The sequence below is a fragment of the Paramacrobiotus metropolitanus genome, unplaced genomic scaffold, assembly GCF_019649055.1.
Source record: "Paramacrobiotus metropolitanus isolate TYO unplaced genomic scaffold, Prichtersi_v1.0 Parri_scaffold0000075, whole genome shotgun sequence".
Taxonomy (NCBI): domain Eukaryota; kingdom Metazoa; phylum Tardigrada; class Eutardigrada; order Parachela; family Macrobiotidae; genus Paramacrobiotus; species Paramacrobiotus metropolitanus.
In genome coordinates, this window is record NW_026570295.1 from 299,747 (window position 1) to 324,263 (window position 24,517).

At 43.2% G+C, this 24,517-nt stretch overlaps 5 protein-coding genes across 5 annotated transcripts; 3 read left to right on the top strand and 2 right to left on the bottom strand.

Moving 5' to 3' along the window:
* Window positions 1–431: 431 nt before the first annotated feature.
* On the top strand, window positions 432–1,968 carry LOC129595263 (retinal guanylyl cyclase 1-like). Its single transcript, XM_055492203.1, has 4 exons — window positions 432–592; window positions 1,177–1,399; window positions 1,630–1,768; window positions 1,844–1,968. The coding sequence occupies exons 1-4, from the start codon at window positions 465–467 to the stop codon at window positions 1,894–1,896; spliced, it is 543 nt and encodes a 180-aa protein (XP_055348178.1). The 5' UTR covers window positions 432–464; the 3' UTR covers window positions 1,897–1,968.
* Window positions 1,969–3,554: 1,586 nt separating this feature from the next.
* LOC129595207 (atrial natriuretic peptide receptor 1-like) lies at window positions 3,555–6,959 on the top strand. Its single transcript, XM_055492135.1, has 10 exons — window positions 3,555–3,885; window positions 4,383–4,421; window positions 4,522–4,546; window positions 4,768–5,075; window positions 5,217–5,260; window positions 5,411–5,449; window positions 5,517–5,591; window positions 6,284–6,424; window positions 6,459–6,731; window positions 6,795–6,959. The coding sequence occupies exons 1-10, from the start codon at window positions 3,555–3,557 to the stop codon at window positions 6,957–6,959; spliced, it is 1,440 nt and encodes a 479-aa protein (XP_055348110.1).
* A 718-nt stretch (window positions 6,960–7,677) lies between these two features.
* On the top strand, window positions 7,678–10,749 carry LOC129595208 (atrial natriuretic peptide receptor 1-like). Its single transcript, XM_055492137.1, has 8 exons — window positions 7,678–7,854; window positions 7,921–8,097; window positions 8,535–9,088; window positions 9,346–9,568; window positions 9,970–10,108; window positions 10,179–10,227; window positions 10,460–10,601; window positions 10,674–10,749. Exons 1-8 carry the CDS (start codon window positions 7,678–7,680, stop codon window positions 10,710–10,712), a joined length of 1,500 nt encoding a protein of 499 aa, XP_055348112.1. The 3' UTR covers window positions 10,713–10,749.
* A 7,800-nt stretch (window positions 10,750–18,549) lies between these two features.
* On the bottom strand, window positions 18,550–21,263 carry LOC129595260 (BTB/POZ domain-containing protein 6-B-like). The gene is made up of 7 exons (XM_055492198.1): window positions 21,246–21,263; window positions 20,662–20,890; window positions 20,468–20,590; window positions 20,168–20,324; window positions 19,866–20,044; window positions 19,669–19,804; window positions 18,550–19,336 (listed from the first exon to the last, which is right to left on the bottom strand). Exons 2-7 carry the CDS (start codon window positions 20,814–20,816, stop codon window positions 18,848–18,850), a joined length of 1,239 nt encoding a protein of 412 aa, XP_055348173.1. The 5' UTR covers window positions 20,817–20,890; window positions 21,246–21,263; the 3' UTR covers window positions 18,550–18,847.
* A 362-nt stretch (window positions 21,264–21,625) lies between these two features.
* LOC129595173 (solute carrier family 2, facilitated glucose transporter member 1-like) lies at window positions 21,626–23,460 on the bottom strand. Its single transcript, XM_055492091.1, has one exon. The coding sequence runs from the start codon at window positions 23,380–23,382 to the stop codon at window positions 21,844–21,846; it is 1,539 nt and encodes a 512-aa protein (XP_055348066.1). The 5' UTR covers window positions 23,383–23,460; the 3' UTR covers window positions 21,626–21,843.
* Between the last annotated feature and the right edge of the window lie 1,057 nt (window positions 23,461–24,517).

Here is a 24,517-nt window from a genome sequence, read left to right on the forward strand (position 1 = left end):
AATTAATACAGAGGTACTGTTACGAAATAGATGATAGCATAAAATTAATCTATTTTTATCAGGGTCTCCTGTATATCCATAATTCGACCTTTCGCTATCACGGTAACCTGGACATCCACAAATGTCTAATCGACGGCCGTTTCAGTCTAAAGATTGGTTCGCTGCGGTACGACGCACTTATCAGCTTCATAAAAAGAGACCACAAAGGAAGTCCGCTAAAGCACCGACCAGCATCGAATTCGAAACTCACAACTGAAATTGGTCAAAAAGATGATGTTAGTGCTTGGGGCGCTATAGCACTCAATTTATCATCACAAGGGCTAACGGAAATAAATGGCTCCGAATTTTCCCGCTTCCATGAATTTCTAAAGCGATGCTTCGATGAAAGCGTCACACGGCAACCTACCATGCGAAGTATTAACAAAGCGCTTTATGAGTATTGGCCAGCCAGTGCGCGGGATGTGATGGAGCTGGTAATGCAGCGTGTTGAGAAGTATACGGCCGTACTGGAAGACGCTGTAGCCGAAAAGACCAAGGAGCTGCTGACTGAGCAGCGGAGAGCCGATACACTGCTACGGGAAATGCTTCCGTCGTAAGTTTCATTATGTTTTTATCGCAATTAACTGATAACGGTATAAACACTACTAGAACGCGTTAAGGGACGTGACCCTGATACTTCACACCGACCGCGTTTATGTACATGCACGCGAACTTTCATTATGCGCATCCCCAAACAGCTTTTTGCACCGTTTTATTGCATTCTGTAGCCAAATGGCTTGTATACACTGGCATGAAAATTGTTTGGGCGCGCAGCATCCGCTTGGGCAGTTATGAACGAAATGAAATCCCAAAAAGTTTGAACTGTGAAGGTGTATCAAAAGTCTCGTTATATCTGTATATAGGCCGATCTGCCTAAAATTTAGCATGTACATAAATGCACATTAGCATGAAAGACCGTTCCTGCACGGAACCACGAATCTAGCAGTTTTTTCTAATTTTAAAATAAATTTCAAAAATTATAAAATTTAATTTAAGTTTTGAAGAAAATAGAGAGAGACAGCAATTGTTTTCGCCCATGAACCGGTATTTGGTGCTATGCTAGTGTGCACCTATTCTGGTCACTTCCCTTAACCGTAAGAGAGTATCTACAAACTAACGAAACTGCAATTTATATAGATCTATAGTGGACAAGCTTCGAAACAAGGTTATTATCGAGCCGGAATACTTTGAAGCTGTGACCATTTCGTTCAGCGACCTTCCGGGTTTTGTGACCTGGGTTGTCACAGGAACGCCTTATGATGTCATTGCGCTTCTAAACAGCATTTACAGCATCTTTGACGAAGAGATCAGTAGTCATACCTTGGTCCAGAAAATCGAGACCATCGGTGACTGCTATATGGTACGGGCATTTTGTATGCGTAAAAAACGCTGGACCTAGTCAACTATTTCGGTGTATGAAATTGGCATTCCCACTCCTTTTTTTAATTCCAAGAAAAAAAATTAAATTGTTATTTTACTTATTGGATAGTCGTTGGCAACAGCGTAGTTGTCTTACAGAAATATCTGGAATCAGTTTTAGCCCTGGGAATTATTATTTAATTCCATTATGCGAATTGTTGCGTTAATTAGGTGGCTAGCGGCGTACCCGTCCCAGTTGGAACCGAACATGCCGCGGCCGTATGCCGCCTGGCCAAAGCTTTACAGTCAGCGTTCAGTAGAAGCAAATTACCGGAGAAGGGACTTAGTTTGCGAGTGGGCATTCATTCCGGTAGGATGGCTCCTTTTCACACTGCCTATATTTTATGTATTCTGAGACAAATGAGAAAGTTATCCATTTTTGTAGATCATTGTGCAGCCAGTGTGATTGGGAGCAAAGTTCCAAGATACTGTTTGTAAGATAAAGTAATGCAGCTTTTCTGTTTGGGTGTCCGATAACCGTTCCTCGGCAGATTCGGTGATGCGGTAAACACGGCTTCCCGCATGGAAAGTCATGGTGAAGGTGGTAAAGTGCATCTGAGCTACAAAACGCGGGCTTTCTTAGACGGCACTGATTTGTCTTGTGAAAGGCGGGGCATGGTGGCGGTAAAGGTAAGCAATTTATTTAGGGCGAATTACCGGCCAAAAGATGACAAACAGGCATACCGTGATCTATTTTGTCGGTCGTGTCCTGGACAACACAGGCGTTACAGGAACGAATTAATGTTTGCACTGTGTGTGTTGCAGGGAAAGGGCGACATGGAGACATTTTGGTTGACGCTTTAGCAAAGGACTGTAAGTTCAGCTTAACCATCTGTATAAGCATTTTCTATAACTGATTGTAAGAAAAGAAAGTTCAGTTTTAAAAAATGTTGGTTACAGTATGGGAATAAGTAGCAGATGCTTCCTTTCATTCCAACCGACAAACACCGAAGCTGTGAGCAGTGAAATTGAAAGAAAAAATTCTTATATTCCAACTTCAATAATGGACCGTCGGCCGCTGCCACAGGGGAAAAAACAAGAAAAAAGTACAGAAAACGTACGCTCGACTGCACGTCTTGGTTAGCAGTTGTCAGTTTGTGACGGGAGTTCTTCAATCAGGAAATTCTGTAAGGCGTTATTGCATATTTTTAATCACTGAAGGTTTATGCTGAATCAGTAGGAAGCCTTACGACTAGTAACGTAATATATTTAAGTTTGATCTTTCGTCATGGCGTCTTACGGCTTTAGTCGGTGCAAATGTGCAGTACTATGGCCTAATGATTACTGTGACTGTTACCTGGATTTATGTATCAGTATTCTATCCAGTCTTATTAGTTTTCTTTCCGGGAAACTTTGCACACCTGTCATCCATTTTTACGCGAGCGGGTTTTGAAGATTTGCGTAAGATATTATATGAAAGCTGTCTGACCTATAAACTACACACTTTACGTTGCACATGTCTACGAGCCGCCATGGATCAAGAAAATAAAAAATATGATCCTAAAATTTGCATCGCCTCGATTTGATTTTATTCATCTGCACTTCGTTAACCAATCTCTTATCAACATAGCAGACGTTTGATGTAGAGATTATTGTAATTTATAAAATACTGCGCTGCATTTGCCATATATATTTGTATTTTTCTTTACTGCGGAATAAAAATCATTCGAATATTGAAGAGACACAAAAAACGCGAAATAGCATTGTCAAATGCAACCACACGCTGCAGCTCTAAGCGCCAGGGAGACACCGACACTGAAAGACACCTGTCCGTTAAGACAACGGAAGTGCAGCAGTTAGTCTGTGTCAGTTCTGCGTTGAAATGTTTGCTAACCAGTCAACAGTGCCAACAGTAGCCGGTAATAATCCTCGAATCGGTGGCAAAAACTATTTGTTGCATCAGAGTGCAGAGTGATTTGCCTAATCCTATACGAGTTGAATTTAAATTCGGCCAGTTTAAACAAACCAAAAAAAACGGGTTATGCCAGGTGCCGTTTCCCACGGACTATACCTTCGTATCCTGATTTGGACCCAACAATAAAAGGATTGACCAAATACGTTATGTGCAATTGCAGTTATGTCAGTGAATCTTTGCAATGTCGGTACGTAAAATATTTTTTGTCAGTCTGGTCAGTGTCACGGTGGGCATCCATCTGGAGATGATCAGCCTGTTGCCGCGTTCCATCCCCGTCGGCCCGGCACTACCCTGGACGGAGCCGGCTTTGCTTTTAGCCGCCGAGATGGTTAACCGCACCTATGCCCCGCATATCACCATGTCAGTCAAACTGATCTATAATATGACCCATAAAACGTGTGAAGACGCCGATGCCGACAATCCTGGATTACTTGGGGAGTATTACTACAGCCAGGATGATACAGATGCGCGGCATTCGCACAGTGGTACATGTTGGGCTGTAATCGGGTCAAGTAAGTTTATCCGAATCGCAAGATGCAAATGTAATCATAGACAGTAGATGCAAGCGAAAAAGATTATCCAGCGTCCATATCGCAGTTTTAGAGTGCAAATGGCATTACTATCGTATGAATCGCATCAAATATCGTCAAGCGTATTGTATTTAGTGTGCGGTTTTACTAATATCTGCAAACTTTGGAAAGCTGACTCTTTCTTACTGACTCGTTGACAGCTGCTCATTTTTATCTGTAGAATAATTTGCGCATACCATTTATATCGTAATTAACGTGGACTTTTAATTACCGTTAATCAGAACGTGGTTTGTTTACAACTTTTATCAAACGCTTGGCAGGCGAAATCTCTTTTTTTGGCGAACTTCCTTTGAATTCGTAATGACTGAAGTTTCGTAAACATCTGCAAAAATGTGCAATGTGTCGCGTTTTTCTGATATTTGTGGTCTGTACGGTACATGTAACAGTATATAAAATAACAAATTCTGCGTACGTTTTAGTGTGCGGCGGGTTTCTCGAAGCAGCAAATTTAGCAAGAGGTACAGTTATGTACTGGCTTTATCTATATACTATGTACAGTGCACGTAAGAGAAAGTTTTGACTTGCATGTAAAAACTTGGATATTTATGCATTCTGCAGAGTGGAATATTGTTGCCTTCTCCAAGTAAGTGGATATTGGATAATATGTATTAAAGCACAGCCATAGCGGCCATCTGTTGTTCTGTCAATACTAGTATGCGTTACATACCTGTACCGTCAATTTGGCAGCTAGTTTCCGGTGCGTCACAGGTCTGTGCAACCTGTAGACTGACAACATAACATCAAATCCATATTTATTAAACTATTCACACGGCATCTGACCTTCAACAACTGTTTATGGAACAGCGGGCTGCTCCGTGATGACGCCTTCAGTAATGAACACCAACCGACGGCAGTTTCACTGGGCGGGAATATCGACAGCTACGCCATGGTACTGATGAAAATTCTGGACCAGAACGGATGGCGGCACGTGTCGTTGTTAACCGATGCAAATACCGGTAACGGAGCTGGGTTCTACGGGCTGCTTAGCAATGCATTGATGAGAATGGCTATGGCTTCGTCTACTATGCACGCCTTCGAATCAACGAACTTCGATGGAAAGGATATGCAGTCCGTGCTACCTCTACTTGCACGTGCAAAGAGCCGTAGCCGAGGTACCGCGTACATAAAACTTAAATACAATAAAATATATACAGATATAAACAGATAGCCGCATAATTTTGTAGTTGGGCGGTCGGCAAAAGCTTGTTACGATCAAAAGTTAAAGATGTAGACATAATTTTTTTCCTTTACAGTGATTTTTCTTTTGACATTGACCGGGAGAGCGCTTAATGTCCTGGTAAGTTCCGGTTTGTACGCACACAAAAATTTTACGATGTAATAGCAAGCACATCATCGAATTACGGAAACAAAATTAATGAAGTGCATACATTTGTAATGGTCACCATCGTCCGTATGCACGTTGTACTCTGTACATTTGTTATTGCAGGATATTGCTCGAAATGAAAACATGACAAGCTCGGAATATGTGAGTTAACTTCCCTGTAAAACATTCAAACAATTCAATAGAAATGATAGTGTTGTGCTCCTTCTAGGTGTACTTCATTGTACAACCACTCGAGCAAGAGCAGTATGGAAGGGTGTCCCTTTTTTCCAACAGTCCCCAAAATGTACGACGGTCTATACTTTTACAGTAAATAACAACATTTTAGTAATTACGCGGTAACTGTTTTCATTGGAACGCGCTGTAACTATACAGTACACTATAGTTATGCGAAACATATACAGTGATATACGAATACAATACATGTAATTTCAAAGGAGAGAACAAGCGGCGTAGTTTGCTTTTCTACAGTAAACCCTAGATCAGATAGAATATCTGATCTAACGTAATAATCCAGCTGAAAATATCCATAGTAAGTCCTACTGGAAATGTAGCCCTTCCGTATTCTAGTATTATGAACTGCCGCTTTGACCCAAAACGTGCTTGTTCTTGAGAATTCTCCCGGAAAACATTTTTCTTAGCAGTATTAAGTAAGTAACATATTACGATACTATGGCTTAAATATTACAAGGACTTAATTTACAAGCAATTAAAATTGATGGTATTTATAAAATGCAAGGTTTGTTTATATAACCACCCATGCTTTTGGATCAGTTGGTCCAAAGCGAAGCCACGGGGCGATCATTGTACGTATCTGTATTTCTTCTGTTATGCAAAACCCGATCGAGGTGTGAATGTAAAAAGTACTTCGAATGAATGTGCCGCTAATTCGTTTTGTTAACAGTTTATCTAGATGTTTATCGTGGTAGGAGCATTTTGCTCAAAAGTATCTGCACTGCGGGAATTTATTGTCTGCAGATGAATAGCACCTATGCTCGCGTTACATACGTTACGACGCATAAAACTGATGACCTCGTGGCCAACCTGAATTACCAGCTGGCAACTCGAACCGACGCGGATCCGAAAACCGGGAAGCCATTATACGACAATGAATCTCAGGCGGGTACCATGATGCCTAAATATTGCTGTCCAGGGTTTGTCACTTTACCGTTTTTCTACCAAACAGCCACTGGAAAACTTCAGCGTGCGGGCTACATACGATAGCATCGAACTTTTCGCCAAGATTGTCAATGAAACCGTACAAGTTTCCCGCAGCATTAATTTCTGCAACGGGAGTCTTCTGGTCAAGATGATGTCCAATCGTAACTTCGATTTACAAACGGGAGAAACATTTATAAAGATGGACAGCACTCGCAACCTGGATTTAGATATTTATGGATACGATCAAATTGATGGCATTATGAGGGTATTTCGTTTTTTTCACCTACAATATCTTCGCAACGGCCTTTAAATTGTAATATACTGACAGCCGCTAATGTGGTACGATTCTGTGGACGGGATGCTAAAAAATTATTCAAGTTTTCGCAAAGACAATGAAGGTCGTTTCACGTCACCGTTGATATTCCCTCCGCCAGATGAACCGGAATGTGGATATAGCGGGCTTTCGGGACCGTGTGCTGAAGAAAAACGTTAGTATGCACAACGTATATCGCACAACGTTAGTATAACGTATATTTAATAATTTTATAACAACTACTGCAATATTAGCGGCGTTTTACTTATACATCCGTAAATCTTTAAAAAGACGTTTATGTTCTGCATGATGGACTAATCATGAAATTTGATATTCATAAAATTAAAATTTGCGTTTTACTAGCATTACTCGTCGCAGAAATATAATTGGTGGACCTTGTACGCCGCGTCCAATACAGTGTAACAGAATAAAAACAACAATAATTTATCGTGAATATATTTTGCAGATACACCAATACTCATGATAGTTCTGCCGTTGGCGCTAGCAACGATCATTCTGTTCGGAACTAGTATAATTATCGTACGGTATGTAACGCAATTCATCCCCAAAGTTTTGCAAAGTAATGCTTTCTAGCTTTTTTGCGCAAACGTAAAATAGAACGCACGTATAATAACTCTAAATAAGATACCGTCATAAAACAGGGTGAAGGGAAAAGGTGTTTAAAAGTGAAACAGCAAGTTTCAACAAGTGTGCTAAATTATACTGCGTAGGTGAATTCTGTACCATGCACAAGATCATACCCTCTTGGATAGAAGTATACATGTACAGTAGTAGGCATAACACTTATGTGTTATCTGATACCGTTATACAGTACTTATCTTCAAAAAATTTATGTTTACCGCGATTTTCATTGTATAGGAGACTGAAGAAATCTGCCATGAATAACGACAAGTGGTGGCTGATTCCAGCGGAAGCTCTGCACATCCCCACAAAGCAGCCGATAAAGCGAGGCTGCAAGGCCGAGATAAAGGAGAAGACCGTCTGGATCAAGCCGGTGGATACCCCGCCCGGCTTTGATGTCAACGCTTTGTTAGGTCTTCCCGTATTGCAGCAGGTTTGCGCAGATACAAATAATCTCATTTTTATTTGCTATGAATTATATTTGCGCTGTTGAGCACAGTTACGTGGAATCCATCATCCCAATGTTAACCCCTTTGTCGGGATCTGCTATGATCCGCAAAACGCGACGGGATATTTAGTTAGCGACCATTGTCCACGCGGTTGTTTGAGCGGGTTGCATAAGCGCGCAAAGCTAGACTGGGAGTTTGTATTCTCTTTAATGCGTAATTTTATCCAGGTGAGAAAATTCCATTATACGGAAACTTACAGATTTTGTTCGAATAATGCATGGTTAAGCCTTTTTTTGCCTTATGGTTAATGTGGCAAAAAGCCCATAACTAATTTGAACATGCTTTCAGAAGTTTCAATTTCAAGTACGAATACAACTTTTACTTTGGTTTTTAATCTTCAAATGATATTACAAATAATTGGTAATACAGAACTTACCGAAAAACAGAAATTATTCAGATAGCAGACGTTATATCTTAATCGCTATACTAACTTACTTGTTTCACTGGGGAGCAAATATGTTACAAAAAAAACTTCACTTGTAGGGCCTTCGGTAAATTGGTCAAAAAATATTCTGTGCATAATACTGTACCTGCAGATTGTATTAGTGAAAACATTAGTCGCAACCACAGCATGTTCCTGTAACGTACAAAATCTTCTTTACAGGGATTGTCGTATATTCACCATTCAGCCATTCGCTTTCATGGCAGTTTATCCATCGATAAATGCTTGATCGACGGCAGATTCAGCCTAAAGATTGGCGAACTGCGCTACGATGTTATTTCCGGTCTCTTAAATCAAAACCACCGACCAAGTGCCATCTCCCGTCACTCGGTATCCAAAACACTCGCGTCATTCAAGAATAAATCTACAGTGGAGAATGGTCAGAGTAACGATATCCATATGTTTGCAACCATCGCTTTGGGACTGTTTTTACACGCGGGAACTGATACAATAAAGAAAGACTCAAAGTTTCGAAAACTGGAGCGGTTTCTAAAGGACTGCATCGAGGAAGCCAACAAACAACAACCGACAATACGAATGATTGAAAGAACGTTAAGCGAGCATTCCTGGACGACTTCTCATGATATTGTGCAATTAATAATGCAACGCGTGGAGGAATATACCATCGTTCTGGAAGATGCCGTAGCGGATAAAACAAAAGAGCTTCTCAATGAACAACATAAAGCCGACGTACTTTTGCGGGAAATGTTGCCTTCGTAAGTATCATCGATCAATAATTTATAGGGTGCATTTTGGCGTCCTAATGCTTGAAAAGTAAAGCAGGAACAACGCAGCATTTTAGTGTGCCATACTTCGGTATCGTGTTGTGCTCTCGAACTGCGTAATAAAGCACAGTACTGCAAATTTTGCTTATTATTGTAAAATACATTACAAAGTTGAAGCTATTTCTTAAAGCTAGTGAAAGCTACGCAATTCCTTCTTCTGACAGCAATATCGTAACCTTGCATTTCAGATCCATTGTGGAGAAATTGAGAAATAAAGTCACCATCGAACCGGAATACTTCGAAGCAGTGACCATTTCATTCAGCGATCTTCCGGGCTTTGTAACCTGGGTAGCCACCGCCACGCCTTACGATGTTATTGAACTGCTTAACGCTATTTACAGCATCTTTGATGTGGAGATCAATAGTCACCATTTGGTGCAAAAAATTGAGACCATCGGCGATTGCTACATGGTACGTTTCGCTTGTGGTGTTAATCGTAGTATCCATCGGCCTTCGCCATTCATACGCATATCGAAAACATGTACTGTAGAGCCGAGCGTAATGTAAAATTTATTATTTCTAAATGTGCCACACACAGATACTGTACTATACTGTACATTATCATGTATGTATCTGTACGTGCTAATAACCACATTTATGGAGTTTAAGTGCAGTGTTTGAGGTCAAGTCAAACGCCACTATGTGGTAGTATACTCAGTTTTGTGGATTATAAGAGTATCATACTCGCGCCTGTATAGCATTCCATGGCTGTTTAAAATGTCGCAAAATGCGCACAATGTAGATGAAAGACTTAGCGTGGTTCACACCGCGAATTGTTTGCGCATTATTCTACTAATTTTCTGCATTGAAAGGTCGCCAGTGGTGTTCCAGTTCGTGTCGGGAAGGAGCATGCGGCGGCGGTGTGCCGAATGGCTAAAGCACTGCACAAAGCGTTCGGTGGAAGTCATCTGGCTGAGAAAGGTCTCATGCTGCGAGTAGGCGTCCATTCCGGTGAGTACGATGTCCCAAATATCGTCGAAATGCGTATTTGTATATGTAATGCAGTAGCTGTTTTTCGTAGACCATTGTGCAGCAAGCGTCATTGGAAGTAAAGTCCCGCGATACTGCTTGTAAGAAAAAATACCAGTGCTATTATTACGCCATATTCACATTGCCGGAACTGACACAGATATAAATATCTTTATCGAACTGACCTTTTTTTGAGAAACCAGATATGACGCATTTAATTGTTCACAATGGTAGGCTTTTATTTAGGAACTGCGCATGTACTGACTCGTTAACGCTCGTTACATGTACCATAAGCAATTATTGTTATCAAGGTTAACATAATATCCATGACAGATTTGGAGATGCTGTCAACACGGCATCGAGAATGGAAAGCCATGGCGAAAGCGGTAAAATTCATCTTAGTTACAAAACGCGGGCGTTCATTGTGGAGAATAGTGAACTAGTCTGTGAAAGCAGAGGCTTAATAGCCGTTAAGGTATTTTTTTACCGTCGTCATCCTTTTTACGTAACGGTAAATTTATTGTTTACATGCTTTTCTTCTTTTCAGGGAAAAGGGGAAATGGAAACATTTTGGCTGGCTGTTTAATGTTCCACATATATTTCCGATCACCGTTAAACCCCAGATGTTTTATGTTTTGTGGAGATTTAACAAAAGCGTGCGAAAAACCTTTTACAACGTATGAACATATTTTGTTCCCAACAGACATGCATCCTATTCTGCTCATAATATTCTGTAAATATTTCATATTTTGTTATAACTGAGTCCATACCGAGAATTGTTTTTACTGTTAGTAAACGCAATAAATTTACAGTCAAGCAAGATATTATTCATGAAGATTCTTGTATTTAAACTTCGCCTTAACTCTAATTCCATTAGCTGGAAAAAAAAGGACGCTATTTAGAATTTCTGGAAATCTAGAGTTTCTATAAAACGTAGCGTTATTGCAAGGGCTTCAAAGAAGCTTCACGTAACTTTCGCTATCCATTCGGGAAAATTAAGCTCAGAGATTATCAGGCCGACTGCACTTTACTTGAAAGAAAGAATAATATTTATCAGATACGCAAAATCCTTGGCCATCGGGGAAACGTTTAAGAGAGATATACATACTTGGTAAAGGGATGGCTTAGAAAATAATTTTGTGTACTGGTATTGTGTAGCGTGGCAAGCATGTTGGCTCGTCGTTTCAATTTGGAAAGACACTGGTCTACAATGCAATAAAACCGGGGGAAATTTAATCCGTCCAGGTGCGCGTTTAATCAGCGGACAACGATGCAGATTAAAAGGTCGTTGCTGTATGGGTTTGATTGAATAAACCCAGATGACGAATCCGGCGCAGCAATCGTGCATCTTCGCGAAGTCACATGACCATGGCACGGCGGGCAGATAAAATATGCACAGGCAGTATTCCGATTCAGCATTGATACAGTATGCTACTTAATTATCCTAGGGCGGCTGTTGCAAACCGCGCGCTTTGGCATTTAACTTTGCTCAAAACATCTACAGCTTATTTACTTGGAAGCTGCTACCTCCTGACCGATTTTTATTTCCGCTAAGCGTAAGACTTCCAGGTAAAGTATCCAGTCCATGCGAAAGCATTGTGTGATTTAAAAACATCCGCTAAATTATTGGCACAAATGTGGTATGCTTCGCGTGCCCATTTTAATATTTTATCAGCCGACTCGCCCTTTAGAGCATGTCTCCTACGCAAATAATTCACGTATAACATCAATATTTACGAATGTCGCCGGTATTTGTAATACGCAGTTTCAGATATTATGTATTATAAAATAACCACCATTCCGCAGTTCCAGATACACCGCAGTGCTATGCAATTTTAATTGATTATGTTTCTAACTTTAGTTGTTTTCGTGATACCAGTTTGCACGGTTTCTGAATTATGGCTGAATTAAGTTAATTACATACGGTACCGTGGTGTTTCGCAAGAGTTAACAAAACATGCAGATAACAGCCTGAATTTGCATAAAATTTTATTTCACTTTTGGATGAAATTAGTCATAACACCTAAAAACCGTACAAGCAAATATGCGATCGCGATGGTAGAAACAAATACGAATCCTATGGAGATAGCCCACAAAAAAAAATTATGCAACTGCGATGGACAAACACAAGAAACACTAAACCATTGGTTTTGTGCCAACAAATGCGCATAGCGCACAAGAATCACAATTTGGAGAAAACGTTTTAGCATCCATTCAAAACCGTAAACCCGTTCCATACCATGCAGGCGGTAACAGTTTCCTCTTGCCAATCTTCAAATGAACATAATCCGTATTCAATTTCATAATCCGCTGCATTTCCTCCTTATCAATCTGCTTAAGCCGCATCCGGGGTTTTTTCGGCGACATGGTCGTAGTGGTCGTCGACGTGGACGACGGCCATTCGCGCTCCTTGGTCTGCAGCAGCAGCTTGAGCAATGCACTGCTCTCCCCGAAGACCTCCCGCACGGGCGGCGGTGTGAATCCAATAAACCGCGACGGGTCAATCATGCGCTGCTGGTTGCCCCGTAAAGTGGCCGTGGCGGTGGCCGGAAATCGTCCCAGCACACAGACAAACATCACCGTACCCAGCCAGAAGGTCATCATTACGGAATATACCAGTACCGGCATTTTTACGTCGGTACTTTATTGGAAGAAAATGCAGCGCTTGGGTTATCGGCACTCCGTGTAATGAAATCACTGGTCTAGCGGCAACGCGGTCCTCGCAGCAGTGGCGGTAAAAATGGAACAATATCCGGCAGGGAACGTGCCCGGATGAACAGCGATCTACACCCAGAACAGCAGGGAATCTGACGTTAACGTGGCAGGGTTTAAAATGAGTGCCGTTTTCCGTCAGTCCGTTGCAATCCGAGTATGACAGAAAAGGTTATAAATGTGTGTGGTGTACTGTCTGCCGGGGCTTTAAGACCTGGCGGATTGTGCACTGTGTATCCGTACCACACGTGTGCTACACGAGGCGGGATGTGGGGGCGCCTTCCATCCGAGAGGAGCTTTTGTTGCATCGGATACCGGTGTTTACAGATTCATTAGGGTCAGGATGGCCTTTTCACTCCGCGTAGACTTTTGTGTTGCAATCATCGTTATATGAGTCAAAGCGTGTGAGACCGCTTCCCCTGGGAATAGTTAGCTGAGTCTCACAATATGCTGCAGCTTTGCGGTCTTGATATTCAGTCGACTACTTTGGACGCGTAATCGACTCTTATGTGAAATAGGAAATAATAATTTGACAGTGTTTACTGTTTAGCAACATATTTACGCAAAAGCAATTTGCTCAAAAGAGTGTAGTATCTTCACAATTAGGTCTTATGCGTTAATGCGAAGCATCGACTACCCTTCTGAGTTTTTGGTGTAGTTCTATGATAAACTTAATTTGTACTGTACGTATGTTGTACCATTCAGAAAAAACGTTTTGCAGTTAATTATGACTTTGCAGTTAAAGTTTTGTAGAAAGCTCACTTTTGCGAAACGAAAGCAAAAACTGAAGAATCACTAAAATATTTCAGCATTACAGACAAATTACACTGTTACCTCGGCGGCGGCTTAAAATGCGCCGCCCACCGGAAGTCTCTAAAGGTTGTCCGCTTAAAGTGAGTAACAAGATATCTTCGCAGAAATTCATTGTATTTGCTTCATGGCGTTATTCTCCGAGCAGACAAACCCTCAAGACTCGAGGCGCTTTCTAGTCTAATCAGTACACTAGTCCGCAGTCGTGCAGTAGCCCGGTTACAAAGAAAGACCGCTAAATATCTTTTGATTCGTGCAACTACAGTAAATTGAATCAGAGGAACAGCTAAACAATTTGCTTCCTCTTTCCAGTAGTTCCTACACCAAATCTTTCGGCGCCATTGTCCGACTTGCCTTACCTGTTCGTAATTTTGCCGCGGGCACTCTTTCCGGTGGAAGTCGTACGTTGTTCTGATGTCTTTGGATGGATGAAGATCACACACGTGTGCCGGGCACATCAAAACTGTCTCGGATGCGGATCTTATACAAGCCATACGGCGTCCTTCGGACGCAACTGCCTGACTGCTATAAACACAGATAAATACCCAACTGCTTAAAAAGCTGCGGTGCTACCCGAATCAAAAGGTCGGTAGGGCGGCGTTGCGTCGCTTAGTTCAGCGCAACAGCCTGACAAAAATCACATATCGTAGGTACACGTGCTAAAACGGCTCTGTATTTGTTTCCCAGGCAGCGAATATTGATCGTGAGGTAGGCACTTAATTAGGGCAATAATGAAATTCAAGTTTGATAAGAAATTTTGAAACCATAGGTTGGTACTGACCTTTACAAATGATGAAAGGCGTCACATCTTCAAAGCAGTAGCTCCACCGTGCGCAGTTTGAAGTAGTTGTACCATTTTGATGTTGTTGTACCATACCATACCATAGATCAGAAAGTCGGTTGAATTTTTTGCCGGCAGAATTTTCTATGGTCAAAACGCCGACAGAATTTTCGTTGTTTAGAGCAACAAGAAAACAAATAGCCCCGCGTCATGTATATTCCACGAAAACAACGTTCTCCCATGGTCAGATAAATTTCGGCGCGAAACCTAACGACTGCAGTGACCTCTGCTGAATTTGACGGCGTAATCGAAGGAATTTGCAAACTGAGTGGTAAATTGCAGACGACGCCTTTCGATGAAACATATCCTGCGCATATTTAGGCACAAATACTGCATGTATATTTAAACTGTTATGACTGCGTAGCGCTTGGAGAAGTGTTAAAACGCGGTCATACAGATACGTTCCATGTAATTTACTAACTAAACTGAAATGGCGAACCTGCTTTGAATTGTTTCAATCTTGAGTTTTGTATATATGGAACCACCTATCACAGCTCACAGGTCCTCAAGAAAACGTAATATAACATGAATTTTCTAATGGTGTTCTGCTTCTGGAAACACGTCATGCTTTGGTACACCTCTTTGGTACATTAGGCCTTTGTAACCTCAAATTGCCGCGTTATTTGTTTCAAAATTCTCGAAATGTTGGATTTTAGCATTTCAGTATCCTGGAGAAATGTATTTCAAAATGAGAAAAGGTGGTCAGTTTCATAGCACGTACGGCTTGCTGTTCTAAACGTCTCCGAAGAATAATATCCATTCAAGGCAACTGTAATTTTAAAAGGTCGATCGTCAGCTGAGCATTGCAAACAAAATGGCGGCAACCTGGTTCAGTGTAAAACGAACTGTGTGCATGTGCAACCATTAAATTTCGACGAAAGCCGATCCACAATGAGACGTATGGTACAGATTAGCACTTCATCTTTCCAGGGCTTTTCTGTTGCGTGCTTTGCTTCACCCGGATGTTGCGCCCACAATCCCGTCATCATGAAATACCGGGACACACCTTTATTGCCATTATCTGTGGTGACAGGTTGGGCAAGGGAGCTCTCGGCTCGCAATCCTGATTTTTCAGCCAACAATTCAAACAGTCACTCGTCACCGGGATAAATTTACGGACAATGTACTTGGGATAATGATTATGTGGGCGTAATATCGCAAAACGATTATTCACGCGACTGTATTGTAAAGAAAAATGGAGTATGGTACAGTACTTAATCTATACTTCTACAGTACAGTACTACACTACTTTGCGGTTTTAAACCTTTTACGGTATGTGGTGATTTTCCGACGCTGGTACATATTGGTGGTCATTCTTACAGTATGTACTATGTAAATCACTCGCAATCAGTTACGCTGCGTCTGCCAATGACTGCTTTTCGATTTTACATAGCCAGTTTTACCGAGGGCATCATTACATCAGCATTAGGAACAAGATTCACCCATACTGCAGCAAAATGAGTGCTTGTTTCAGCAGAAAGAAACCAGCAAATAACATGGTGCGTTACTTTAAAACAGACTTAAATACTTAAAAAGCCTTTATCCACACAGCGAAGCACCTTCGTATCAACAATCTTAAAGCCAGAAATCCAGCTGTATCCTTACACACAAATTTTGACCAGCTGGTCGCGCGGCCGGTCTATCTTTCGTACTGCATTATCCAAATCGAAGGTGTAGGTTATCCGGTCTGCCATGCCGGCCGCCACCACGACCATCTTCCAGCTCGGCCGCTGTCTTTGCCGGCACTCGGGCCGGCTCATCACTGGCCGCGGGCTGCTCCAGTGCCTCGGCGCTCTGCTGCAGCTGCATGGATAACAACATTTTCAGCAGATTGTTCTTGAAAAGATGATTAGCCGTTGGGACTGGCTGGACGCCCACTGTCGCGCTAGGAAAGGCAAATAACACTGTCAGCTGAATGGCACCGAAAAGTAGACATATCACTAATTTCTCCATTTCGGACTTTGACTTTGTAAAAGATAACAACACGCGCACTGGCAACGACAATTAATAAAGCGGGCTATAGAAAAAAATTATCAGGTTTAGGTGATCAAAGTAAATTGACGAACACGTTGAAGTCTGCTATACGCTGTTGCAGATTCATAAAGGAAATATGGTTAATCGGCTGCACAAGGAAATTTTACGAGAATGTTGTGTGGATCTTTTACAAGGATGCTGTGGGATCATTGTAATAACACGATCTTTCTGCGCAGAACTAAAAGCAGAAAATGCCGCTGCCAACGTAATCCGGACATCTGGGGCTTCACACAATGCACCTTTCCGTGTAAGTGATCCTTCTGTATAGGTGCGAGGGGATTATAAAGGACTGCGAAATGGGCTATACGGGACAGCGGCAATTGTTTTATTCGCGCCGGATACCAGCCCCATCGTGGCGTGTAATTAGCTCATCTTTTCAACGTGTGTCATATGACATTTTGAAAATAGCCGCCGCCGGCATCATCGTTGCATCTTGACGGTACACTGAATGGCAGCCTCCCGCTGCTGTTTCAACGATCCACAGTTGGGTAAGGAAAACTTAAAGGGATATCGGTGCAATTATACCGGGATGTCACTGCCAGACTTACTGCGGCTGCAACCCGCCTAATCTTTTATCCTGCCGACGGACCGTAGTAGAGTTTTACAAACCTGACGGTACTGCAACGGCTATCCGTTGACCGAATTTTGCAGTCGGCGCACCATTAACCAGTCTAAGCTTTGCCACCGGGCCTAATCGAATGGCGGAGACGCAAACTGTACGACAATTTTTCGAGGGTCATATCATAAAACTTATACGTATCGTTTTCTGCGCGTGTACGACCTTCTTGCGCACTATATGCAGCCGGTAGATACTCGTATATATGCTCGTAAGTCGTACTATGTAATTACTAATGCTAATTGTCAGAATTTTCGCCTTCTTACTTCTGATCACTCCTCATTGGCTTATTTCCACAGCAGTATGTGTTTTTTTAAAATTCAATTTATCTTTCTAACTGCATGTAGCCTGTACCACAAATTGGCCAAGTATGATTTGTTTCTTGTGAACCGCTCGTCATACCGGAAACGGCTTAGACTCTTTCAAAAGACAATTGTATTTACTATTTAAAGCAACAAACTTTGTTTTTGAATTAAAAGGGAAAGTTGTTGTGGAACGTGCTTCACCCCAGACAGTTCCAGAAGCACTAATAAGCAGTTTATTTTTGAAGGGCATGCTTGTAAGATTTTACGAAAATTTAATACACCCAGTTTCAATTCTTTCGTTTTTTTGGCCAAACACGATCAAGAAAAAGTCGCAAAGAAAGCAAACAGGGAATAACTTCTCTACCAGAAATGATAATGTGGGCTATTATGTGACATACAGTAATCTACTTGGCTGAATAATAGCAATTTTTAATTTAAATATAGGGTAGTTCAAAATTGTTTGTGTATCTAGTGCTTACGTGTGGTACTCAGTTAAAGGTCCGTGTACAGAGTCACACATTGTATCTCGGCACGCGTCGTCTCACCCTATCGGCAACCCGTGAAACCATTTCCACCGTGTAGCCCCATCCGGGCGCTTACCGCCGTAACGGTCGGAACCAACTGGCTCTGGATACGAATCAATGCGAAGCCAGATGATAAACAAGCTAGATGATGATGATAATTTTTTTCTGGCAAGTCTTCTAAACTTTTCTGTTATTTTAGTAAGTATTTTGTGTATATGTACTACGAATACGTACAGGTACTTAATAAAAAGGCCTTTTTGGCAATGCGTTACATAGTGGTAGTTAAAATTGCCTCATTTGCATGGTACTGACTGGAAATAATAATTGGTGGCGCACCATAAAATTTTAAATTTTTTTATTTATACCAGATGATGCTCCGTTTCGATAAGTATCTTTCTAACTGCATGTACGTACAAATGTTGCATGGATACAGATAATGTGTACAGGGAACTGCAAAAGATTACTGCACCAATTAACGACTCATATTAATTTTTAATAAGAAAATAGATTTCTTTTTGCGCGTTTCTGAGTTAAAAGTTCTACAACCGGTTGCAGCTAATAACCAAGACGCAAAAGCCTACTAAACTGAGCGTCAGGGACTCGTGGATGTAGCCACGGTGAGCAAATTAGAAACTTACAATGGAAAGTGCGAGATATAATCAAAATAAATAGAACAAACTATAGATAAAATGCTATTATAGGAAACGCGGCAAAAATTTTGACCAAAAGAGCATACCTAGCAGAGCAGCATACTGCCGGCTGCCAAAAGAAAATAAAGATTACTGAAAAAAGAACATACTCGTAAAAACCACATCGAGCAGTTCTCGTGCTCTTCGGTAAGCGTCACATTTCAGTACGGCTTCTCCGCTTCAACTCACATCAACTGGCTGTGCTGTATCTCCGACTGCGGGGGTTTTTGACTTCCGGTTTCTTATGCACCATCCGCAAATCGGCGAAGTCGAGCACGAGGTCTTGCCGAACGGGTCCAACATAGTGCTTTCCATCGACGGGTTCGCAGTATGCAACCTCGTAAGAGACACCGTCAACTGTAGCCATCAGTTTTTGACCCCGTTTTAGGACATCGGACGCTCGCATAATTCGGGCACTCCCCGCGCTGCCCTCCTCCGCTGGCTGAGTAAAACTGCGCCAGATGAACTCCGTCCCCCGGATGCCGATGATCTCCACGGGGTTCCAAGTTGTGGCGCGCGCAGTGGTCTTCACAAATGCTTCCTCTTCATGCTGGAAAACCATGTCCCCGATACGATGGCGGCCGGTGCGCGGCTCGTTACTGAAGGGTAGCGATGGTTTCGCATTGGAGAACTTATGCTGCCAAATGGTGTGCATCTCCGACTGGAGCAGCAGACCACTCTACAAGCAAATCAGCAGGTGGAATAAACCTTACTGTTAAACATCCATGTTTTTCGCATTAAATACGTACGTATGTAAAACCTTTCGCTATGCATACGAAGCTTTCAGCTGCGTTTCCCGCCGCTGAAGCGCGCGCTTACGTGAACAAAGATAACTGGCGCAGATGAGCGAATGCATTGTCTCGAAATTTCGAAAATTTCGAAATTTCGAAAATTGTCTCGAAATTCATTAGGACGACAGACTTGATTTTATTGCTAGTACAAATTCTGCTATCTTTCTTGGTTGTAAGTCGCATAAAAAGAATAAATAGACACTTCGACTAATATACTGACCTTTCCGGGTCCATCAGTCAGTTGCGCGGGGGTCAGCAGGGGAAACCGCACCAGAAACAATGCTTCACCAAGCATCCCACGCCGGTTGGCGGCCGTCGGTTCCAGGTTGTCAGAACTGCATGCGCTGAGCGCCCATCTGCCGGGGAAAAAATAAGAAAGTAGCATCAATATGACGTAATCCACACACTCTACCATGCCTCTCAATCGCCAAATAAACGTCATGCTCCTCGACCGACAGGGTGCTACGTTGTAGAATCATCACAAGCATCTCCTTTCCAATGACCGCGAAAACCTCCGATGCGATGACGGTGTCAGCGGATCGGTCGATAAAACCCAGGCAGCGCTGCACAATCTTATCAGCGTGACTATCGATGCCCTGCAACAGTGCTAAATTTAATAATCATGCTAAATGCATTTGCTAAATTACAGAAGCATTTGCTAAATTCAATAATCATGCAGGTCAGTAAGAACTCAGTGGAATCAGACGGATGCGACCAACCGTTTGTAGAACTGCCAGACAATTGTCCGTGTTCAGCTGGTTGCTGAGGAACTCGCAGCACTCCTTCACCAGCAGCGGCACGTCGTACTTATCGGCGCACAGCAGCGTCGTCCACACGTTGTCCATCTTCAAGTCCATCGTGTCAGTGTACATGAAACTGCAATTCGCGATTAAACCATCTGCTCCCAGCTATCTGTATAGTGTTGTGTTGCCCCGCTTATGCGGGACAAAAGTATAAGAGAATATCGATTGTACGACCTCATCATCGGTATGAACAACAAATTCGAAGCACCCTCTAACCTGAGCACATTGGCAAACGCATCGGGATCGTCATCCGGCAGGTCGATAGGTTTCTGTCCATTCTCAGGCAGACTTCCGTAGAACATGGCAGCAAACACGGCACTACGCATACACAGGATGCACCTGCACAACAGTATACTGTAAAGCATCGCTGACCAATGTCCACCCAAGAATGCATACTCGTTAACGCGTACTTATGCACATGAAACAGTTTCTCCAGTCCGGTATGTCGTCCGACTCTCAACTGCACATCACTGAAATCTCCACTGCTGAGCAAACGCTTCATGTTGCCGGCGAGCCCCGGTCCAGATCGCGGACGACCTCCGGATCGGGAAGGAGTGGCCGACATGATTCTGAGGTGCTTGGGCTAACCTCTCCGTCCACAATGATGCCAGCAAAATGTGAGGAAGGACGGTCTACACTCTAAAGATACGAACCGGGATAACACGAAAGCAGCCAACGGAAAGGCATGCAAAATTAGAAGATCAAAAAAATGTTCCGTTAGCAAAAATTCCGAAGAACTCAAAGCACAAAAATGGTGATTTTAAATTTAGGCTGAGAAGTTGAAATTGGCATCGGAGCGAAATATTCGATTAATTGTGATACGTAATCCAGAATTGCAGTCGGATATACGGAGAAAACGCCCTCTCCGCTAAAGCGACGGATTTAAAAATAATGGTTTCGGATTTTATCGGATAAAGAGAAAACATCCGAGCTTAATGCTTGGCCGACTGCATGGTGAAATCGCAAGATGTCGAACTGCACTATGCTGCCATACCTTGGGGTTGAAATTGCTTTATGCACTGGAAGTTCCTAATTTCCATCATTCTAAGCCTTTACTTTAGACGTTCCTTGAAATATAATATGATGTTAAACAGGAAATTGAATTTTCATAGAGTAAAGGCTGGCAGAAAAAGAAGGAATCGCTGTGTGCGTTACGAGTTGTGCGCCTAAAAGCGACTTTTTGCATTTCAGCCGTTCAGCGGGAGCGAAAATTGGGCGAGTGTACTGAATCATAACATATCGATACGTTAAAAAACCGACATATCGGTTTCTCCTATCAAAAATGCATTTTCCAACCCCTAACCCATCAACTTTGTACATCCATGAAATACAGTACTTTGTAACATTTACGTATTTTTAATTGGCCTCTTCTGATTGCGGTCACGCCTATTTTATTTAGACTCGCCGTAACCATGGCAGGCAAAGATATTAAGATTTTATAACTCGCACTTGATATAATGAGTAGAAGGAAAAAAACCAACGCCTCGCGGCTCGCTGTGATCTAAGCACTTGCAGAAATACGTAATTATCAACTAGGCACTTTGAACTTTCACCTAAACATTTCACGCATGCAGCGGAAAGGGATCATCGTGTTACATCGTCTCCTTAATGATCTTGCTTCCATGCAAACTCATCTGAATTTCATCAATAGTTTTTCCTTTGGTTTCCGGTAGTTTCCATGCCACGTGTACCGTACCCAGTACAAGAAACCCAATAAAAATCAAAAACGTATACTGCTTGGCAGCGGCTTCTATGATGGGAAATAAAAAGGTCACCAGCGTCGCCGATCCCCACGACAAAAACGAGGTAAACCGCGCGGCCGAACTGTGGGCTTCCTGTGGGAACAAATCCCCCGGGAGGATCCACGGAATGGGGTCCATGCCCACGGCGAAGAATGCAATAAACAAGGGAATGCACACGGCACTGCCGTACTGCATCCCATGAACACCGGTATCCCCGACGGAAACAAAAACAACAAACATCGTCAGAGCGACAAGCATGCCGCCCTGACTGATAAGCAGCAACGTCCGGCGTCCTGCACGATCAATCAAAAACATGGAGATCACTACCGCAACGGTGTAACAGCACCATACGCCTAATGTCGCATATACCGCGTTTAGACGCTGCAAACCCACGCTCTCGAAAATTGCTGTGGAATAAAACGTTATACTATGACAGCCGCAGAACTGATGGACTAACATCGGGATCCCGGTGAGGATGGTGATCTTTCGCAGGTAGGGATCGGTGAATAGGCGCAACATTGACACCTCGTGCACACCCTGCATATGATCAATCTCCGTGTGCATCTCCTCCATCTCATCCTTCACTTGACTGGTTTGCCGGAACCACACTAAGGCTTCCGTAGCGTGCTGCTTGTCATTGCGCTCCATGTACAGAAACCTCGGGCTCTCCGGACAGAACGGTAGCGCGATGCAAGAAATCACCGCGGGAATCACCGCGATGCTGATTAACCACGGCCAGCCGGCTTCCGTACCAAGCGCCGACGGGAAGCTGATTGAGGTGATGGTCAGCAACCCAAGAATGTACATCACCGTGGGCAAAGTCCCCGCTGCGCCGCGCAGACTCACCGGGGCGATTTCGCCGGTGTATACCGGTCCCACCACCGTCGACATTCCCAGGCCAATTCCCACGATGATTCGTCCGGTGAGGAACATCTCCCAGGATGACGCCAGCGGAGAGATTGAACACATAACGCATCCCAACGCCTGCGTGATGCTGCCGCACATTAGTGACCTTTTGACGCCTAACAGCCGAATCACCGGTCCCGTTGCCAGAGATCCGATCATGGCGCCGACACAGACCATACTGGAGAACAACGCCCACAGGGTGCTCAGCTCCGTGTTCTGACTGAGCGCCTGTGAAAGGTGTTCGGGCGGAATTGCGCTGCACCATAACGCAACGGTCTCGTCCGGCACGGTGATGTTGGTGTAGTTGGAGAGAAACGCCCCGCCCAGACGTTGGCATTTAACGGAGCGGACCCAGTCTTGGACGATATACTGCGGGACGTTTAGAGCGGATAAGACAAGACCGCCGGTGAACCATGTACCCAGGGTGGCGGCTAGGAGGGCCAGCGCCAGGCGTACGGTCAACGGGTTATGGTGGTTCAGCATGTTTAATTCCGCAATAAATAAGCGTTATCTGCTGCCGCCGCGGTACTGTGCGGCCGCAGTATTTATTAAGGTTTTGGTGATGTGTGTGATATGGTATTTAAGTGATACAGTGCTGTAAGGCACATTTTTAAGAACAATAAGGATGTTCGAACTGGCTCGACGAGTTAAGATACTCGTTACATAAAACAATGGTACCGATAATCGGTGTCTCTGGTTTCTGTGATTCGTCAGTTTCTAGATCGCTGCTTTCTCGCAGTTTCGATGAAATTAATAAGCCAGGAAAACGGCTGCTTCGGTCTCTAACTACTTCAGCGTACCTGGATTGCAGTCAACAGCCTCTAACACAGCGCCTGACAGATGCATGCACCGAATGCCGGCGACGAGCAATTATGCCGGCATTACCTTGCACTTTTTAACACTCTGCGACTGAGTCTGGGTACAGGATGCACCGTATGCTGTACGCGTGATTATTTTTGCGCACCACGTGAACAGGTTAATGCACCAGCCGTAAAAATTATTATTAACGCTTTTCGGGCTCGTTTGATCAGTTGCCGCATTCTGAGGATGTCGGGGCAAGTACTCGGAAGCTGTCCATACGATCGCAACTGAACGGCGCCGCTGGTCGCCGACTTCCGTTGAGATGATCCGCGCCGACCACCCCAAAAGCGAAGCCCCAACCGGAAACGCATACAGCGTAAACTGACACGGCATGGCTATATATGTTTGATCGCCAAGCTTATTTCTTAATGTATTATTAATTTATTACAATAATAATTTAGGAATGCGCTGCGGAGACCAAGCTGACTGAAGGCAACGTCAGCGTAACATTATTCAGCAGCGGCGCCTTCGGCGACACTGCTGAGTGCTGGGTACTAACCAAACAATTTCGTTAGCTAACCAAACAAATAATTTGGTCAGCGTCAGAGCGGGACTCTCCGCCCACCGGACTTGCTATTCGCTGTTTCTCAGGATTTCCACCCCGTACATTTCTTCGCTGTTTTGAACGTATCCGCAGCAGAGCTGCGCTGGCTGCAGAATCCGTCCTCGTTAGTCTGGTGTTTGCTGCTCCACGGTGCGCATGTTAGATTCGGCATTAAAGCCTCACCCGGGTGCACCGCTGTTGGTCACATTTCAT

Bases quoted from the DNA above. Each gene is read 5' to 3' on its own strand.
- LOC129595263 (XM_055492203.1), top strand. From the start codon at position 465: ATGGAGCTGGTAATGCAGCGTGTTGAGAAGTATACGGCCGTACTGGAA. The intron at 593-1,176 runs GTAAGTTTCATT...CAATTTATATAG, and splicing joins CTACGGGAAATGCTTCCGTC to ATCTATAGTGGACAAGCTTC. The intron at 1,769-1,843 runs GTAGGATGGCTC...CCATTTTTGTAG, and splicing joins GCGAGTGGGCATTCATTCCG to ATCATTGTGCAGCCAGTGTG.
- LOC129595207 (XM_055492135.1), top strand. From the start codon at position 3,555: ATGTCGGTACGTAAAATATTTTTTGTCAGTCTGGTCAGTGTCACGGTG. The intron at 3,886-4,382 runs GTAAGTTTATCC...CGTACGTTTTAG, and splicing joins TTGGGCTGTAATCGGGTCAA to TGTGCGGCGGGTTTCTCGAA. The intron at 5,076-5,216 runs GTACCGCGTACA...TTTCCTTTACAG, and splicing joins TGCAAAGAGCCGTAGCCGAG to TGATTTTTCTTTTGACATTG.
- LOC129595208 (XM_055492137.1), top strand. From the start codon at position 7,678: ATGAATAACGACAAGTGGTGGCTGATTCCAGCGGAAGCTCTGCACATC. The intron at 9,089-9,345 runs GTAAGTATCATC...CTTGCATTTCAG, and splicing joins TTGCGGGAAATGTTGCCTTC to ATCCATTGTGGAGAAATTGA. The intron at 10,602-10,673 runs GTATTTTTTTAC...TCTTCTTTTCAG, and splicing joins GAGGCTTAATAGCCGTTAAG to GGAAAAGGGGAAATGGAAAC.
- LOC129595260 (XM_055492198.1), bottom strand. From the start codon at position 20,816: ATGTCGGCCACTCCTTCCCGATCCGGAGGTCGTCCGCGATCTGGACCG. The intron at 20,591-20,661 runs GTACGCGTTAAC...ACTGTTGTGCAG, and splicing joins AAACTGTTTCATGTGCATAA to GTGCATCCTGTGTATGCGTA. The intron at 20,325-20,467 runs GTTAGAGGGTGC...CGCGAATTGCAG, and splicing joins GCGTTTGCCAATGTGCTCAG to TTTCATGTACACTGACACGA.
- LOC129595173 (XM_055492091.1), bottom strand. From the start codon at position 23,382: ATGCTGAACCACCATAACCCGTTGACCGTACGCCTGGCGCTGGCCCTC.